At 41.5% G+C, this 20,245-nt stretch overlaps 2 protein-coding genes across 5 annotated transcripts in view; one reads left to right on the forward strand and one right to left on the reverse strand.

Moving 5' to 3' along the window:
* PRKG1 (protein kinase cGMP-dependent 1) overlaps positions 1 to 20,245 on the reverse strand; it is a 1,018,841-nt gene that overhangs the window by 397,483 nt on the left and 601,113 nt on the right. The gene's annotated exons all lie outside the window — the stretch shown is intronic.
* On the forward strand, positions 14,844 to 18,784 carry CSTF2T (cleavage stimulation factor subunit 2 tau variant). 3 transcript variants are annotated; one of them, XM_036438445.2, is made up of 2 exons: positions 14,844 to 16,563; positions 16,609 to 18,784. In XM_036438445.2, exons 1-2 carry the CDS (start codon positions 14,967 to 14,969, stop codon positions 16,938 to 16,940), a joined length of 1,929 nt encoding a protein of 642 aa, XP_036294338.1. In that variant the 5' UTR covers positions 14,844 to 14,966; the 3' UTR covers positions 16,941 to 18,784. The 3 variants fall into 3 exon arrangements, with proteins under 3 accessions (XP_036294338.1, XP_036294337.1, XP_036294333.1); XM_036438444.2 differs by having other exon boundaries at positions 14,844 to 15,606; positions 15,649 to 18,784; XM_036438440.2 differs by having other exon boundaries at positions 14,844 to 18,784.

Consider the following 20,245-nt stretch of genomic DNA (forward strand, 5'->3'; position numbering starts at 1 on the left):
ATTTCAAACATTTTCTCTAATGCAGTGCTTTTATCATGGGAGGGAATGAGAAGCACATGGTAAATAGTCCGACAGTAAAAACAGACATACCAGGAAAATATTACCCCCTCCCAATTATTCTATTTGCTAGTTTTCTTTTATATCAATATATATATATATATATATATATATATATATATATATATATATATATAATTGATTTTTTGCAGAAAGGAAGAGAGAGGGACAGAGAGTCAGAAACATCAATGAGAAAGAATCATCGATTAAGCTGCCTCTTGCACACCCCCTACTGGGGATGCGCCCACAACCGATGTACATGCCCTTGACCAGAATTGAACCTGGGACCCCCCAGTCTGCAGGTCGAAGCTCCATCCACTAAGCCCAACCAGTTTTGGCTGCTAGTCTTCTTATCCATAGGAAATCACAATTACTAATTTCTTAGAATATCCTTTGAGAAATACCTTACATATACTAATATATCAGCTCATATATGTATACACATCCCAATTCGGGAGTGGAGGGAGAAGAATGGGGCATACTTTAACACTGTCCTGTGCCTTGCTCTTTTTTTATTAAAATATTCATTTAAGATATATCACAAGAGCACATATAGATTTTCCTCATTTTAAAAATAGCTGCATGGAATTCTATAAAAGAGAATATATTTTATAATATGTAACTATCATAAGCATAACTCATCTAACTCACTGCTGATATATATGTTGTTTCTAGCATTCATGATGACAAACAATGAATGGTTCCTCCCAGCATTTCAGTGATGTTGAGGATGGTGTCATGGTCATTATCGGTGTATCTGACATTTTCTGAGATCGTGGCACATACTGCAGCACACAAACCATTTACTGTTAGCACCTAATACATTCATTCCTCCATCTACCTCTGTATGCCACTTTTTTGCCTTTTCCATTTCCTTCTTCTATCTTTCAAGAGATGAAAGAGACCCTCTTCTCTTCTAAAACTCTATTCCTTTTTCTTTAAAAAAATATTGGTTTCAGAGAAAGAAAGGGAGAGAGAGATAGAAACATCATCTGTCAGTTGCCTCCTGCACAGAGATAGAGCCTGCAACCTGGGCATGTGTCCTGACCTGGAATTGAACCATGACTTCCTGTTTCATAGTCAATGCTCAACCACTGAGTCACACAGGCTTACCAAAACCCCACTCCTTTGGCCTGCCCCTTTTCTCTTCCTACTCTCTCCTTCGTCCTAAATGTGCCTTAGGCTTCTACTTTGAAGAGGGGTCACTGTAGGAGGGTAACTCATGCTTCTCCCATAGTGTATGCATGGGGCTTGTGGCCACTTTTCCTCTGTACATCAAATATGTAAGAAATAAACATATCAGTTCACCAATCTACTGAATTCAAGTGGCTCCCTTGTCTAAATAACATTTGGAATTCTAAATAATGCCTTGATGTCTTTTTCTGGAGAGATTTTTGGGAAGTATACAAGAATATTGCTGTTCTGTAAAAATATTAGCTGGACCCAATACTAATATACCAAACACAATCACTTGCATTACATAAACCTGCAAGCACCTATGGTGGGAATAATGTTTGGGAGTCTGCAAAAACACTTTGATATTCATCATCCTAGTTTTAAAGCTAGAAAACATCCCACCTATTTTTAATGGGCCTATTGATAAAGTGTGCCTTTTGAACTTCCAAACATGAAATGTGCCACTTTAAGTGTTTCTATTTATCAAAGAATGGTATATATCTTACTTCACATATATTTCTTTCTTCAGAGTGACAGTTTCAGGGTGAAACAGCTCAAATGAATAGCCATCTCTGATTTACTTTTCCTCTCTGGGAGATAACTTAGAGTTTTGAGGCACTCTGTTTCTATAAGTAAGCAGCCGCAAATGATTAGAGAAGACTATAGCACAATGAATTTTCTTGACAAAATAATATATGAGCTAAATGGTGCCTGTTAAATCACCTGTGCCACGGGCAGCCGGTTTTGGCGCTAAACAAATAAATGGCAAAATAAGCCCTCGCGAGGATTTTTCAATATTCTGTCATGCGGTTATAGATTTCAGAGTTTCTTCCTGTCAGTTTCATGCCACATTTCTTTACACAGCTGACAGGCAGATGACAAGGCAAGAAAAGTTAGAAAATCTGGCTGGTAGTGGAATTAACAGAAGTCTTCCTTTGGGGGAATAAAACATGCATTCTAATTTTAGAAAAATAAGTTAGAGCTTTCAGGAATGAACTATTTCCCTTCGACTGCCTGAAGTCAGATTTGTCTCTTACATGCTGTAAAATCCTGGGTAAACTGTCTAACCCATCTGTGTCTCAGTTTCCTCACCTTCAGGTTTTGGTGCAGACTGAATGAGAAATCCTATATAATAAAAGGCTAATATGCAAATTGACCAAGCAGTGGAATGACTGGTCGCTATGATGTGCACAGATCACGAGGGTGTAGGAAGCGGTTATAGGGTTCAGCCTCGACTGACCTGCTGACACAATCCTCTAAGCATAATTAAGCTTGATCTTGTAACTGCTCCCTAGATCTTTCCTGGGTAGCTAGTGGGCTGTGGGAGGGACAGCAAGTGCTTCCAAAAAAAAGTGAAACTTACAAGAACATTGTAAATTACCTTGTTTGTCCCTGACTATAAATAAAGCATCAGCTTTGCAATCTGGATCTGTTTTGTGGCCTCAGCCAGGCACAGAAGATCCTCCTAGACCCAGCTTATTCTCGTCGGTCTTTTTTTCTCCATCCTTCACCACCCTCCATCAGGCTTGCCAAACCCTTGGCTGTGCTGGCAGGGAACACCAGGGGGCAGACACTCAATGCAGGAACTGCTCCCTGATGGTCAATGTGTCCCCATAGGGGAGTGCAGCTCAGCTAGAAGCCAGGTTAATGGCTGGCGAGCACAGCAGTGATGGCAGGAGTCTCTTCTGCCTCTGCAACAGCACTAACGATGTCTGACTGCCATCTTAGGGAGCAGGCCTACGCCATCAGTCGGACATCCCCCGAGGGCTCCTGGATACGAGAAGGTGCAGCACAAGCTGCACTGTCCCCTTCCAAGTACATGAATTTTGTGCACTAGGCTTCTAGTTATATATAAAGCATTTAGTAAAGTGCATGGCATTGTAATTGTAATAATAATAGTTTGGTCTCAAATGGCTCTCTTCTAGGTCATGGGGATGGATATTAAGTAGGGTGGTTAAGAGTCCACATTTATAAAACACAAAGTTTTAAAATGATACTGCTTTATATTAACTTCTTCATTTTCCAAGTAATACCGTGAAAAGCATTAACATGTGACAGTAATTGTAATATATGAGGCAGAGGGGGAAAAACTATTAAGAAAGAAAAGAATAAAAACTCACTGTTCCCTTGGTTTATTTGCAATCTTTGCCATTCTGGATTCAGTCATTAAAATGTTTACTTCTATCTTCACTCACAACTCAAACACTCTCGCCCAATTTAGCTTTACCATCAATCCATTCCATCTGCTTTCTCACTCACCCACATAAATGACTGAGGGCTACCTCCTACACAAAGGAAAAAGTGCTGATGTTTTTAAAGGAAGTAGACAAGAAATGCTACAGCTTTGAGATAAGCTGTTAGAACTGCCTTGAAGTCATCAGGAGAGAAGCCAAAGGCAAAAGGGCTTCGTTTTTGTCTCCTTTGGGGGCACTGTTCTTTCTGGGAGCACAGAGCTCATCTACATATAAATGTCAAAACACATACATTCTGTCCTGAGTGAAAGAAGGAAGTCAGAAAGCAGAGGACATAGTAGACAGCAACTACAGAAGAGTTTGTTGCTACAGCTACAGTTGTAGTTTACAGCTACAGAAAGTATTCATATATCAATACTTTCTCCCCTATTTTTTTCTCTCTCCAGAGAAAAAAAAATTGGCGAGTAAGTATGTGAATAAGACAGGTCATCTTATAAAACAAAGACATAAAATAACTAGTTAGTGAGGCCCACAAAACAGGGCAAAGTATTACAAAGGCTTGGCTCGACTGTCCCTGATTAGACTGATGGTCAAAGGTACTCATAACTGCATCATTTGTGCAAAGTGCAAATAATAGGTGAATTTCGTTGAAATATTTAATTTAAGCAAAAACTTGGTAATATTTTATCAACGCTGTTTTTTGAAAAATCACGCTTTGTTTTAAGGTTAAAGTTTAAGAAGTCTAACTAGAAATAATAAGCTGATTACAGGTAAATGAAACCTAGCATGGTAAAGAGAAATAGCAGTCACTTTCTTAGTAATAAAGGGGGGGGAAAATCCCTTCTCATCTTGGACCTCAGCAAAAAGGTCAATGGGTAAACAGCCTTTATATTTTCATTTTCTATATACCTCTCAGGAAATCAAACAAATCAAAAATGCATTTGGAAACTGTCTGCTCCTATACTGCATTCTCCATCTTGCCTGACAGAAAAGAAACTCCTCGCAGGCACAGCTGTTCTGCCACACATTTGAACCTGAACCCCATAAATCCTCGGTGAAAGTTCAAGAAGGAAAGCTATTAAAAGTTTCTAGTGAAAAGTTGTAGTGAAAGCAGGGGTCACGTTTCTTTTTTCTTTTTTCTTTTTTTTAATATATTTTATTGACTTTTACAGAGAGGAAGATAGAGAGCCAGAAACCGTCAATGAGAGAGAAACATCAACCAGCTGCCTCTTGCACACCCCCCCACCAGGGATGTGCCTGCAACCAATGTACATGCCCCTGACCGGAATCGAACCCGGGACCTTTCAGTCCGCAGACCGACGCTCTACCACTGAGCCAAACCGGTTTCGGCAGGGGTCACGTTTCAGTTCCCATTGGAACACATATTCTGTCCAGCTCAGTGCCGACTTCCTCACAGCCTGTGCTCAGGAGATATTTACCAAATAGGTGATGAATGCATCTTAGCTGCTGCTAAGAAATAACAGTATTCCTAGGGAGTTATCAGGCCAGTGCTGATCTGAAATGTGTGAGTAAGTTTCCTTCTTGCCGTCCCCCTTCTCCTCCCCAGCTGCAGACACCTGGTCTCAGGATTCTTGGGAGGTGGCCTCCCTGTGCAAGTCCAGCCATAGAGCATGAATGCTGGCCCCAATTGCTCAAGCCGGGGACGTTGGCAGCAAACTCCAGAGCATGACACTGGCAGGGAAACTTCTGCACTTTCTGTAGAATCCCTGCAGGCATTGGCTTCTCTTTCCTGGACCCCTCCTGGGCAGTGAGTTAACACACACAGCTACACTTTCAGAACTGACAAAAGTCTGAGCCCCAGAGGAATAGGTCACTGGCATAGGCTTGTCTTTCTGCAGGCACTTGCTTTGTTCGCCAGAGCCAGGAGGGTTTTGGCAAACACTGGAGGTGAGCAAGAGGAAATTCTCTCATTGTACTGCTCTGAAACAATGTATGTGCAGTTATTTCAAGGTAAATGTCATATGATAGTGGTGAAGATGATAATAAATAGGAGAATTGTTACTAGTTATTGTATCATTAAATTGTCAAAAAAGTATTAATATTTTTATATGAGAGAGAATAGTTGATATATTAAAATGTGTGCTCTATTCACCTTCAAGAAAATCATCCTATATAATAAAAGGGTAATATGCAAATTGACCCTAAGGGGGCAGACGCTCAACACAGGAGCTGCACCCTGGTGGTCAATGTGCTCCCATAGGGAGAGCTCTGCTTAGCCACAAGCCAGGCTGACCACTGTGAGCTCAGCAGTGGTGGCGGGAGCCTCTGCCTCCTCAGCAGCACTAAGGATGTCCAACTGTGGCTTAGGCCTGCTCCTGGGCTGCCAGAGGGCGCAGTCTGGGCTAAGGGATCCCCCCCCCCCCTTTCACCCTGAGTGCATGAATTTTCATGCACCGGGCCTCTAGTGTGTGTGTGTGTATATATTTTCTGAAGATCCTTAATGTGTGGCTAAACCTTTCTTTACTGTTTTATACCAGGCCACTTTTCTAGATATAAATCTGTATATTTTAACATTTCTATGAAAATTACCCATTTGGGGAACTGATATTTTATTTTTGCAGACACTGAGGGAATGACTTAGAGGAATGTTCTGGAAAATCTCTGATAGCAGACGCTTCGAGAATGGCTGCCTAGTTCACAACAATCCTTTCAACTGCTCTCATCCCTAACAACAGTGTGCCAATAGGAGCTACTTTCAGAGTTCATGGTCATCCAGTCATCGAGGATAAACATTCAGCTGCTACCAGGACAGCTGCATCAGTGCTTAAAATAATTGACAACCCATACCTGATTATTAATAGTTACTGCACTGAACCCTTAAGTGCCCTGTCCTTGACCTCTTCGCAGCCTAGCAGGTAAAGGGGGTTAATGCCAGGCACTGCAAGGGTCTGTAGGGTCCCACCCACTGCAGCTGATTGCTCAAAGTGGACAAAGTGTCACTATCACCCTGGTCCCAATCCCTTTCCTGTGTTGGGTTAAATCATAGATGGGCTTTCTGTATTCTTCCTGCAGGCAGAATTAAATAGGAGCTGGACCTTTAGGTACTCTCTCTCCCAGGAGCTGGAATCAGCACTAAGAGAAGCAATCCTTCTCTCTGGACAAATCTCTAACTAGTAAGTCAAAGCCTGTAGATGAGCCCCCTTAAGTAACTGTGGGCCAGGGAGAGAAACCGGAGAGATCTGGTTCTTCAAGCAGAGAAGTATGTTCCATCTAAGTGTGCGAGAGAGAGTGACAGAGACAGTGACAGAGAGAGAGAGAATGGGAACAGAGCATTCTGAATGTGCTGTAATTGCTCATTTCCTAAAGATGACTGCATGACTGTTGTGCCTCCCCCACAACCAAATTCATATGTCAGAACCCTAATCTCCGATGTCATTTATTGGGTTGTACCCTAATCTAATATAACAGGTATCTTTATAAGAAGTGAAAGAGACACCAGGGATTTACACACGTGAGAGGAAAGGCCACGTGAGTCCACGGTGAAGTGGCGGTAGAGAGGCCTCTGGAGAAAGCTGGCATCTTGGTCTCAGACTTCCCACCTCCAGAACGGTGAGGAAATAAGTTAATTTCGCTTGTTTACATCCCCCAGTCTCTGGCCTTTTGTAGTGGCAGCTGGAGCAGACTAATCCTCTGCATGCAGGTTCTGAGAGATAACAGTACAGTAGCTTCCCCTCATCCGCAGTTTTGCTTTCCATAGTTTCATTTCCCTGAGGTCAAGTGCAGTCTGAGAAGATTAAGTGGAAAATTGCAAAAATAACCTATCACGAGTCTTTGCTTGTGCACCATTCTCAGCAGCATGATGAAATCTCACACTGCCCTTCTAGAGCATACTCATCCCTCTGTCTGGTGTAGCCACACTATGTGCTTTCCTCCCTACTCCCAGTGGTCATGCAGTAGCTATCTGGGCTATCAGATGGACCCTGGCATTTCAGTGCTTGATTCCAAGTAACACTTACAGGAACTAACACTATGTCACAATGCCTACCTACATCACTCACCTCACTTCATTTTACTCATAAGCATTTTACCCACTCATATCATCAAAAGAGGGTGAGTAAAGTACAAGATACTTTGAGAGAACACATTCATATAACTTATTGTGGCATATTGTTATAATTCTTCTATATTATAATTAGCTATTGCTGATCTACTATGCATAATTCATAAATTAAGCTTTAACATAAGTATACATGTATAGGAAAAGACATAGTGTATATGGGGCTCCATACTATCTATGATTTTAGGCATCCACTGGAGGTCTTGGAACATATCCCTTGGACAGATAAAGGGGGACAACTTTATTAAAATCCCACCATGACCTCTTTTGCATACCACGGTTGGAGTTGTTTTCTGTACTTGTACCAAAAAGCACTAGCTACTAAATTCCCATAAACATTGGATTTTATGTTTTAACCTAATTTTTGACTCTAGGAATTTCAATGTTTTGTGGCAAATTTGAAATGACACTCTGAAGTAATGTTTCTCAAGGATTCTTGAACTGTGATAATTCAAAATACATTCTGTCACACTGTTGTTTTGTTTTAACAACTGAGCCCTTGATCAAATATTTTAGGAAGGCCTCTTTCCCGTGACTTGGTACAAATATAGGCTCATTCTATAGACTAATTGAGCCTCAGAAGAAAGTTAGCAGCCTAACTTGTGAAGTGCCGAGCAGTTCCGACATGTCTCTGATGCTGGGTATTGGATTTCTCTGGTCACAGAAACAAAGATCCAGGAGTTGTTCATCTTAAATCTAAAGGAAGTCTTGATTCATTTGAGTACTGGTTTCAGGATTTGTACTTTTCTACAGTTCATGCTTCCTTCCTCTCTGTTCTTTCAGGTGACAGCCTGAGGCAAGAATAAGGTAGCTCTGCTTCTTGCCTAGTTAGTTATGCATTTCCATGTCTGAATAAATGGCCTATGTCCGCCAGGGCACACTCAGAAATAGTAGTTCTAATGGCATCTCGAACATATGCTCAGATAGCTTCTGTGCCAGACATTTTTGTATAAGCCTGGATGTTCCACAGTCAAACTTCAGGCAGGCTCTTTTTAACAAAAATGAATTAGTGGAAATTCAGCCACTAAATATTTGAAGAGTGCATTTCATTTAGTATAAGAACTTAATGAACACCAAAATGAGCAGTAAAATTCTCATTGAAGTGTCTAATGGGATAGAGCCTAAAAATTATTCATGTTCAACTATAAATCTACCACAAGTTAAAATAGCAATATTATATAAGGTGGTCTCTGTACAGTTTTTAAAATTATATATTCTGAAAATAGACCATTATTGTACCCAGTCTACCCCTTTAAAGATAAAAATGAAGACATAAACAAAACAAACAAAAAAATAGCATTACACTAAAAATTGGGTCTCTTTTCACTTAAGATGATGCTTCATCTACTACTACATAACATTAATTCTACATAACAAACATAGATTGATGATTACTGCACAAAATAAGAAATGATAGCATTTGCCATATAATCCACATAACAATCTAATACAGGTGATATTATTCTCAATTAAATAATGCAAAAATGGAAGCAGAGAGATTTGTTCAAAGCTACCCAGTTATTTGAGCTAGACAGCCAAGGCAAGTCTCTCTAAAATTAAAGTCTGTTCTGAACTCCTTCACTCTACTGTCTTTCAGAGTTCTGGAGCATAGTTTGCAAGGGAAAGTTTGATTATCTAAATCCCACTACAAGCCAGGCCAATAAATAGGCACCTGACCCTAGTGGAGTTCCTTGTCTTCCCTGAACCTTATTTTCCTTCCATCTATTTTTAAAAATGGGGTTGAACTCAGTCTTTCTAGAGAGAACATTTACTTCTATCCAATCTCTAGTCCTGGAATGACATATTTCCAGTAGTTTCAAATTCATGACATCTTCCTCTTGCTAATAAAAGCCATTTTTCTCATATATACATATAAATGAAATTATTGTTTACTTCTCTGTTTGTTGTTTCCTATTAAATACATTTTTTTAAAATGTGAAAAAAAGTCATGAAACAACCTAATTTGGAATTTGAGAAATGTGGGTGCTTTCATTTTATAAAAAACATATTAATTAATTACCCATCTAACTGGATGCTTTTTAAAAATTCTTATTTGATCTTTAACGATAGCCCTGTAAATTGAAAAAAAGAAACATTTTTCCCTCAATTGCAGCAGTCTTTACATCAGATAGTCCATCTGTTGTCACAGCACTGATTGTGATGTCAAAATTGCAATTAGCTACACTCAGACAATCAGGGAAAGGCAACGGGGGATTGTGCCCAGGCCCCCATAACCTGCGATGATGGCACCAATTATGAAACGAGTAAAATCAAAAGACCTGATTTTAGGCTGTAGCTGAGCCACTCCCTGGCTAAGTATCCTTGGGAAACTAATGGAATAATGTAAGAGCTTGAGTTCTTTGAATCAAATTATGTGTGTTAGCATCTTGTCTCTGCCAGTTCAAATGGACACACTGTTTAACAACTCTGTGCCTCTGTATTTCTTTAGCTATACATTGAGATACTATGGCTGCTTATCTCAGAAGTGTTGAAAGTATTAATCAAAACAATGTATTTTATAAAGTATTTATGAGAGGGCCAGGTCTGTATGAAGAGCTCAGAGTTGTTGTGAATAGTATTTGTATTTTGAGTTCACTGGTAAAGTTCAAGGTAACTTTTCTAAGTTTCCGCATCTTTAAAATTAAGATATAATGGTATATACCTCATAAAACTGTTGTCAAGACCAGATGAGGGAACCCAAAGGAAAGTGTTGTGTAACCTGAAAGCATTCAATTACCATTTGGTTAACTATGTAATCCAGAATAAGATGATCTTGCATTAATTAAAAAAATATTTACTAAATGTTTGTAATATACAAGGCACTGGGTTAAGCAATATGAAACACAGAATGAGATATGGGATCTATGCTTAAGTGGTAGCACAAGAATATAATCACTACTCTGCGGTAAAAGAAAAAAGTCTGAGGTTGCCCTGACCTATTTGGCTCAGTGGATAGAGCATTAGCCTGCGGACTCAAGGGTCCATTACACTATGGTAAATCGTTTTTATTTTTTTAACTAATTTTAAGGAGAGGAAGGGAGAGAGGAGGGAGATGGAGATAGAAAAACATCAATGTGAGAGAGAAATATTTATAGGCCCTGCATTGCCCCTACTGGGGATTGATACTCCCCACCCCCAAACTTGGATATGTGCCCTGACCAGGAATGAAACCTGCCATTCTCTGGTGTACTGGATGATGCTCCAATGAGCCACACCAACCAGGGCTGGTGAATAATGTTTTAATGCTCACCGAGCCTACACAACCTTTACATTCTGATGTAAGATTTGATATTTGGAAATATTTACTATTATATTTTGGCCAATTCGGGTCAGAAAGTTAGGTGATTTGTTGCATAATGCTGTTTCTGGTTGAAAACGAGGTTATCCATGAGTTATACATGAGCCCTAAAGCAATTTCAGGGTAGGAGTTTAAGAATCATTTTTGAAAAATGGAAGCCTGCCAGTTTAGTTTCTGTAAGGTGATTACTTTGAAGGACAGCCCCCGTTTGGCCATCTGCCCTGATGTGTTTGTTTAAAAATCATTCTTAGCACAGTTGATATTTTGATTTATTGAAAGAATTGATCCCTGAATGTGTAAGATGTCATGTACATTTTTCTTTAGAATGTATGTCGTGCTATAAATACTTAAAGTTAAAACATTACAGTAACAAAGAAAGTCATAAAAAGTGGACGTTCTTCCAGGTTAGGTCTACACTGGTACCAGAAATATACATGGCTTCCTAAAAGTACTTGATAACTCTAAGCCGCTCCGTTCACTGTAAGTAATAATTTGTGTGTCCTGAGCACTGAGCTATGAGCTGGGTCACACTGGTCCTCTGTGAATGGAGCCACATCAAACCATTCTTCTGGTTTGAAATGGGTGGACTAAAGAGAACACGGAAGACCTATGACCAAGAGCACAATCTTAGTCATGCTTCTCCCCGCTTGTATGTTCCCAGAGCTCTGCTAACTCATCCTGTAAGCCCAGGACATCTTCAATGTGGCATCAGCATGTACTAGTGGTATCACGTCAGCATTAAAGTAATAATTTTTTTTGTTGTTAATCCTCACCTGGGGATATTTTTTCCCATTGATTTTTAGAGAGAGTGGGAGGCAGGGAGTGGGGGGGTGGGTGGAGAGAGAGAGTGACATCCAGGTGAGATAGACACATTGATTAGTTGCCTCTTGCACACACCCCAACGGGGCCTGGGGAAAAAGCCTGCACCTCATATATGTGCCCTTGAACACCTGACCCTTTGGTGTGAGGACTGGCCCTCTAACCACTGAACACAGTGGCCAGTACTAAAGTATTATACTTTTTTAAGATCACTTATATCTCATACTTTTTAACAGAATTTAAATTTAGGTTGGCCATATACAAATGAAAAAAATAAATAAATCAAACACTTCCATTCCCTCTGTTTAGATCAATGATTCTTAAAGTGGGGTCCCCAGGCCAGAGGCATCAGCATCACTTGTGAACTTGTTAGAAAGGCACGTTCTCCATTCCTGCCTCAGAAATACTGAGTCAGCACCAGGCAGGAGAGGTGAAGAGACCCAGCAATCTGATTAAGTCCTGGTTCAAGGTGGTTCCGATGTCTGCAAACTGTGAGCCCCACTGGGATATAAATAGCAATGTCAAGAAACTGCCAGATAAGCAGTACAATCTTTTTAAAACTTTGTAATTTATTCCAATAGCCTATTACCGTCCTCATGGTTACTGCATTTAACATACACAGAATTACCCACATAATCGATGTCTCGGTTGTCCTCAACAGAACGTGTGTAAAAAAAAGCCATGGCTACTCTCTAAAGCACGTGTGTCAAACACAAGGCCCGCTGGCCAAATCCGTCCCGCCAGGCCTTGCAATGTGGCCCGAACCGCGCTGTCATCACTGCACTCCGCTGCGTTTCCATCACAATGACAGTTTATGACTGTTCAGTAAACCATTCGGCCCGCGATTTAGGCTGGATTTTAGATTTTGGCCCCTTCTCTGATTGAGTTCGACACCCCTACTCTAAAGAGGTAGTATGGGAATAAGACAAATAGATTTGTTTAGTTTCCTCAAATGATACTGAACTCCCTTCACCCCTGCTCCACCTCCAATGAAAGAATGGGGAGAAAAACATTGACAGTAGGCACTATTCTATTCCTTTTGATGGAGCAGGAAGATTTTATTAGGTGACATAAATACACGCTTATCCCTTGCAGATAACAGTTATCATGAATAAATAGCTATGTTCAAGTCTGATTAAAAGAAAAAACTAAAACATTTAAAGGTAAACGGAGGCTTTGCCTTATTTGTAGTTAAACCTTCATAATTATTCCAGATCTATACATTAAACTATATGTAATACACACCTATGATACATAACACAATTTTTAATGAAATTTAAAGTTTCATAATTCATTCAAAAGGCATATGTGGGCCCTGCCAGAGTGGCTCAGTGGTTAAGGGTCGATCTATAAACCAGAAGGTTACAGTTTGATTCCTGGTCAGGGTACATGCCCAGGTTGTGGGCTCAATCCTCTTGCTTCCTCTCTGAAATATATATAGCCTATGTGGAATAAAATGATTCCCTGTTTAGGAATTAAGTTTTAGGCTTTGGAGCAGTGCAGTTCATAGACCTATAATCCACAGGTGTAATTTAAAATTTCCTAATGAAACAGATTTTAAAAACTGAAATAAGTGATATTAATGTTAAATCATATTTTGTTTAACCTTATATATTTTAAAAATATATATTTTACTGATTTTTTACAGAGAGGAAGAGAGAGGGATAGAGTTATACAGAAACATCTAATGAGAGACAAACATTGATCAGCTGCCTCCTGCACACCTCCCACTGGGGATATGCCTGCAACCAAGGTACATGCCCCAGACTGGAATTGAACCTGGGACCCTTCAGTCCACAGGCCGATGCTCCATCTACAGAGCCAAACCATCCAGGGCTAACCTTACACATTAAAAGATCCCTTCAACATACAAACAATATAAAATTAATGCGATTTTACATTTTAAAATAGTCTCTTCAAAATCTTGCTTGTATTTTACACCTATAGCACATCTTAATTAGAATGTTAAATTTTAACTGGATATACTTGGACTTTCATTTAGATTGAATGTAATTTACCATTGGAAAAGTAGATACTATGCCTAAGTTTCAAGTATACTAAAAAAAAAAAAAAAAAAAAAAAAAAAAAAAAAAAAATTCCAGTAGCCTAACTATGTATCGGTTTTGATGTTTACATTAATAATAATAAATAAATAAAATTAAAAGTTCAATTTCTCAAACTGGCCACATTGGAAGCATTCAAATAGCTACAGGTGGCTGGTGGCTACCATAAGGGGCAGAGCAGCTCTGGAGCTGTAATAGACCACACCTGTGTAAAAATTCTGGCTTTGCCTTTCCTGGCTGCAAAGCAAATTACCTAGCCCTCTACAAGCTTCAGTTTTGTTCAGTGGGGGTGGAGGTGGGGGAAACTCACACAAACACACACACTCCACTCTGTACCTAACTTCTGCCATCAAAACTCGCAACAGACTATAAATAACTATAGTTTGCTCTTGGCTTCATAGTAGAGGTGATGAAATTATTGCATCTGTTTATAATAATCAAAACCAATATAAACGCCTATGATATACCAGTAAGAATTGTTCCATTTAATTCATACTCTGCAGCTGCAGCCGTAAATGTTATTTATTACTAACCACTCAGATTACTATCGGTTAAAGAAAAAAATTAATATTATGAGTAGCTCGACTGCAGCCTGCATGCACCGGGAGAAACTAGCAAAAACCAGCCCCCTGGCCACAGCGGTTAGCGAAGGGACAAGATGGGGGCGGGGATGAAGCCGGCGCACACTTTCTGGGAAGTGTGTTTTCCAAAAACAACTTCCTATTACTTTTGCAGTTTAAGGAGCGAATCCGAAATTTGGTTAGAAACGATTACACTTTCCCTGAGTTTACAAGTAGAAACGGCTCAGTGTAAATACTCGTTATCAGAATAAAGAAAAGACAGCCGGACGCAGCTTCCGGCGGGCGGTTTCCCGCGCAGGCAACCGGAAGCTGCAGGGCTCTTGACGTCATGGCGGGAGCGGCGTCCCCTGTTACCATGGTGAAGTCTCCGTCGCCATCTTTACTGTGGTTACCGCGCACCGCGCTTTTTCTGGCGGGGAGGGGCGCCGCGCCGGGAGCCTACCCAATAAGAGGCGAGAAAGGAATCGCGCGTTCAGATAACAAGTCACTTACAGAGTCGCGTAGATCCGGGGACCGAAAGCATGAACTAGTTTGGGGGAACGGACAAGCGCAGGTTTCGCGGGTGGGCGGAACCACTGTAGCGACCTTGTGAGGTTTCCACCCGGAAGGTAAGAGCCGCTTCCGCTGCTCAGCGGAAGTGTGGGTCGCCGAAGGACGACTTGCCGCCGGGATCCGCTCGCTGCTGGGTGCACAGTCGGAATCATGTCGAGTTTGTCGGTGAGAGACCCGGCCATGGATCGATCACTGCGTTCCGTGTTCGTGGGGAACATTCCGTACGAGGCAACCGAGGAGCAGCTGAAGGACATTTTTTCGGAGGTGGGTTCCGTGGTCAGTTTCCGGCTGGTGTACGACCGAGAGACGGGGAAACCCAAGGGCTATGGCTTCTGCGAGTACCAGGACCAGGAGACCGCGCTCAGTGCCATGCGGAACCTGAACGGGCGGGAGTTCAGCGGCCGAGCGCTCCGGGTGGATAACGCCGCCAGCGAAAAGAACAAGGAGGAGTTGAAGAGCTTAGGGCCTGCGGTGCCCATCATTGACTCACCCTACGGGGACCCCATAGATCCGGAGGATGCCCCAGAGTCAATCACCAGAGCGGTCGCTAGTCTCCCCCCGGAGCAGATGTTTGAGCTGATGAAGCAGATGAAACTGTGTGTCCAAAACAGTCACCAGGAAGCTCGAAACATGCTGCTTCAGAACCCGCAGCTGGCTTATGCGCTGTTGCAGGCGCAAGTGGTGATGAGAATCATGGACCCAGAGATTGCTCTGAAAATTCTGCATCGCAAGATACACGTTACACCCTTGATCCCGGGCAAATCTCAGCCTGGCTCTGGTCCTGTCGCTGGTCCTGGTCCTGGTCCTGGTCCTGTTCCTGTTCCGGGCCCTGGCCCTGTCGCTGGCCCTGTCTCTGGCCCTGGCCCTGGCCCTGGGCTCTGCCCAGGACCTAATGTGATGCTCAACCAGCAGAATCCTCAGGCCCCTCAGCCTCAGCATCTGGCGAGAAGGCCTGTGAAAGACATTCCTCCTCTGATGCAGACCCCTATCCAGGGTGGAATTCCCGCCCCCGGGCCCATGCCAGCTGCAGTTCCTGGACCTGGTTCTTTAGCTCCCGGGGGAGCCCTGCAGCCCCAAGTTGGCATGCCGGTGGTTGGTCCTGTGCCTTTAGAGCGGGGACAGATGCAGATGTCGGATCCTAGAGCGCCTATGCCACGTGGACCCATGACTGCTGGTGGACTGCCTCCTCGAGGGTTGTTGGGAGATGCTCCAAATGACCCACGTGGGGGGACTTTGCTCTCAGTCACCCACACTGGAGAAGTAGAGCCCAGAGGCTACCTTGGGCCGCCTCATCAGGGTCCCCCCATGCACCATGGCCCCGGTCATGACAGCCGTGGCCCTTCCTCACATGAGATGAGGGGAGGGCCGATCACCGACCCCAGAATGCTCATGGGAGAGCCCAGAGGACCGATGATAGACCAAAGGGGGCTACCTCTGGATGGTAGAGGCGGTAGAGACGCTCGAGGGATGGAGAGCCGAGCTATGGAAACTGAGGTCTTGGAGGCACGAGTGATGGAGAGGAGAGGAATGGAGACCTGTGCCATGGAAGCCAGAGGCATGGAAGGAAGAGGCATGGATGGAAGAGGAATGGAGATGCGGGGCCCTGGCCCCAGTTCAAGAGGCCCTATGGCCAGTGGGATCCAGGGTCCTGGTCCCATTAATATGGGGGCAGGTGGTCCACAGGGACCCAGGCAGGTCCCAAGCATGTCAGGGGTGGGGAATCCTGGAGCTGGCATGCAGGGAGCAGGCATGCAAGGGCCAGGCATGCAAGGGCCAGGTATGCAGGGAGCAGGCATGCAAGGGCCAGGTATGCAGGGAGCAGGCATGCAAGGACCAGGCATGCAGGGAGCAGGCATGCAGGGACCAGGCATGCAGGGAGCAGGTATGCAGGGAGCAGGTATGCAGGGAACAGGCATGCAGGGGGCAGGCAAGCAAAGTGGAGGCCAGCCTAGCAGTTTTAGTCCTGGGCAGAGCCAGGTAACTCCACAGGATCAAGAAAAGGCAGCTTTGATCATGCAGGTTCTTCAACTGACTGCAGATCAAATTGCCATGCTGCCTCCTGAGCAAAGGCAGAGTATCCTGATTTTAAAGGAACAAATCCAGAAATCTACTGGAGCTTCTTGAAATATTCATAGTAATCCCAGAAAGTTGTCTTTTTTTTTTCTTTTTTCTTTTTTTCTTTTCTTTTTAGCATGGAGAATGGGTGCAAAAAGCTAACTACTGCATCCCCACAGTTGAATGATTAGGGTTTATCTCCTGGCAGAACCTAATCTCATTTGTTTTTCTTGTCTTTCCCCTCCTCCCCCCGCCCCCCCTCGAGTTTTCCTTTTTTATTTCTAATCGTGAGGGGGAGGAATAGGTCTGTTCACTTTAATTCACTGTAAATATACAAAAATAACTCTGAAAGGGATACTATACCAAATAAGGTTTCAAATAATATGCAGCAATACTAAAAATGTGTACAATATGTTAACTTCTTTTAAAAACAATATTAAATAAAACAATGTGAAATCTTTACAAAAGATGAAAGGATGACCTGTTAAAATTGTAATTTACCAAGATAGTTTAAAATTTTTGTTTGTATAAGAAAACAAGTTTACCTCCAAAATATAAGATTCATTTTTTGGTAAGTCATTTAAAATACAAAAACCTATTTGGGGGGGCAATAGAAAGTTATGTTAAGCATTCTTTCAGAGTTTTGGAATTATTTAGAAATGTTAAGAGCTAACAGGATAAATCTAAACTTGTGGTATAGGGATTGTTGTGTTTTTGTTTTTGTTTTATAAAGCTACGCTACCTGAGTATCAAAGAATGGATCTGGTGTGATGTTTCATTTATCTCACCTTTCAGAGGTTAGTGACATTCTGGCCTGACCTGAAAATGATATTTTACTTGGACAGTTCTAGGATTAACCAGGTTACTTAACTGTCCTCTGATGAGATTCAGTAAATCTCTCCGTACCTTCCTATTTCTCAGTAACCTTTGAGCCCTAAATCTAAATCTGAGTTATTCTTTCACATCCTTCCCTAAAAATCAGTATTTAGGGACCAGTTAATCTGAGTGAATTATAGACCACATTGGGCTTTTCATAAATGGTAAAGGGCTTCCTTCATGCAGTAAAAACTCTGCTTCTAGCTTTTTTATGCAGATGCTTTTCTATCTGGTCAACCAGAAACAGGAATTAAAAATCTTAGTCTCAGCAATATTTAACATCACTTTTTGTTTTCTTATATCATCTAAATCCATTTGTGTATCACCATCTTATCAAAATAACCCAATCCAGGTAGGTAGGTAAAATCTTGTAGCCTAAATTCTCTGCTTAGTGGTTGGTTATTCATTGCTTTTTATAAGGCATGAAGCCACTTAGTTCTAGTATAGGTACCACTGAGACATAGTTAAAAATCAGAAGAAAAGCGAGGCTTATCACATTTCCTTCAGAGCTACTACCTAACTTATTTTTAAGCCTTCAAATGTGGACATATAAAGTATACCATCGACTACTAGTGAATAGAAGTATAAACGCCCTAATAACCAGGTGTTCTTACTCTGGAGAAAAACCAATAAAAACTAATATCTAGTTACAGAGGGGAGAATGTCATTTAATGCAAGGAGAGAACTGAAACTTGGAAATTATTTTTCCTTTGTAAGGTGTATACATCTTAAATGGTATAAGGTTTTCATCCCTTTGCTGTTACACATTTTTTTACTGTTGTTTATACTGTTACTTTTCTTGTGTATTCTATATGCTCCCCCTATATTGGAGGGAATAACTCTACCTGTGTGTGTGTGATAATTCTGTACACTACTCATTCACAGAGTTGGCTTGATTACTTTGAAATTATAGTTCCTTTATCCTAAAGTTTTCATTGAAGGACTAAATAAAAACCATTAAATGTTATGTTCTTTGTTGTAATAACATCTCTGCATTGTTTAAGGAAGACGTAATAAAAAGAATGGACAATACCTGATGTTTATTTCTAATTACTGCATTGTTCAAGTGATCTTTTGTTGAGAGATCCACAGGATCTTAATACCTTTCCCTCCTCCCCCCTTTTAATTAAAAAGAACTAAATAAATTGTGGGAATGGATGGGAATCCCTTTCTTAGATTTATTATCTATATAGTTCCACAACTGAAATGCATTCTGTGGTTGGTATCCATAGCAACATCTTGGATACTCGGACATTAGACTTCCCTTTTATTTATGTTCCCCAGAGAGGACTCTTCCCTGTATCCCAAGATCACCTAATGGGTATTTTCATTACTGACAGCACTTTCATATTGTAATGCACTACGTTAACTTTTACCTTCTACCCCTCAATCCCACTTCTAATAGACCAGGGACTCTACATGTAGACTGTCATTTCTGTAGCAAAAATCGCAGGTGAGAAGAACAAACTTGGGGGGGGGGGGGGGGAACCCTCCATTAAGAGCACATAAATTTTCCCAAAAAAAGTGAAAAAGGGATTTAGATTGGGTATAGACCAAATGAACTATAACCACTATTTTATTTGCATTAGAAAATAAACCAGAAGTAGACAGAAGCAATCTCCTTTACCTTTTGGTAATTCACTGCCTGGATGTCCCCAGTATTGAGGAATAGAGCCTCATTTCATTTTGATAGTGAAAAATGCAGGCAGTGTGTGTCTGCTACTAATAGTTTTAGTACATAATGGTTAGTTACAACCCCTGGCATCCTGCATTTCCCAAATATGGATAGACTGCAAATGAAATCACAAATTCCTAATATAGTTGAAGATGGTGGATGAAACGCTGATTTGCAAATGCCTATTGAGCAGTATATGTTTCTTGGGAATAGGAAATTATCAGATTAATCATTTAGTACTTGCCCTCTTCTATTATTAACATCAAAATGTGTTTTAATGTTTCCTGATACCTTTGTCTCAGGACTATTTTGGGGTATTCAGTGAGATATAAAGCAATGTGAATCTTGGGTGAAGGCTGGCAAATTCAAGTGATATATGACTTTTCAACTACACTTGTCAGAATTCTGGCAGAAAAGAAAAAAGAAAAAAAAAAGGCCTTTAATTACAGCTTGCAAAGCTTTGGTTTTTCCATGCTGTGATGGGACATTAAGCACATAGAACCTAATTTCCTATGGGTGTCAGGCCTTTTTCTTAGATCTGATGAGGTCTATGGATAATTATGTGCCACAACCTACTGTGGCAGAGAAACTGAACTATCAGTCACATCTCAGCCTTTTCACAAAAGAATACTATGTTAGCCTCTCAATGCTTTACATTGTCAGCTAATCTCTAGACCACATGTGTCAAACACAAGGCCTGCGGGCCAAATCCGTCCCGCCAGGCCTTGCAATGTGGCCCGAACCGCGCTGTCATCACTGCACTCCGCTGCGTTTCCATCACAATGACAGTTTATGACTGTTCAGTAAACCATTCGGCCCGCGA

The sequence above is a fragment of the Pipistrellus kuhlii genome, unplaced genomic scaffold (genome assembly GCF_014108245.1).
Source record: "Pipistrellus kuhlii isolate mPipKuh1 unplaced genomic scaffold, mPipKuh1.p scaffold_m20_p_15, whole genome shotgun sequence".
NCBI lineage: Eukaryota > Metazoa > Chordata > Mammalia > Chiroptera > Vespertilionidae > Pipistrellus > Pipistrellus kuhlii.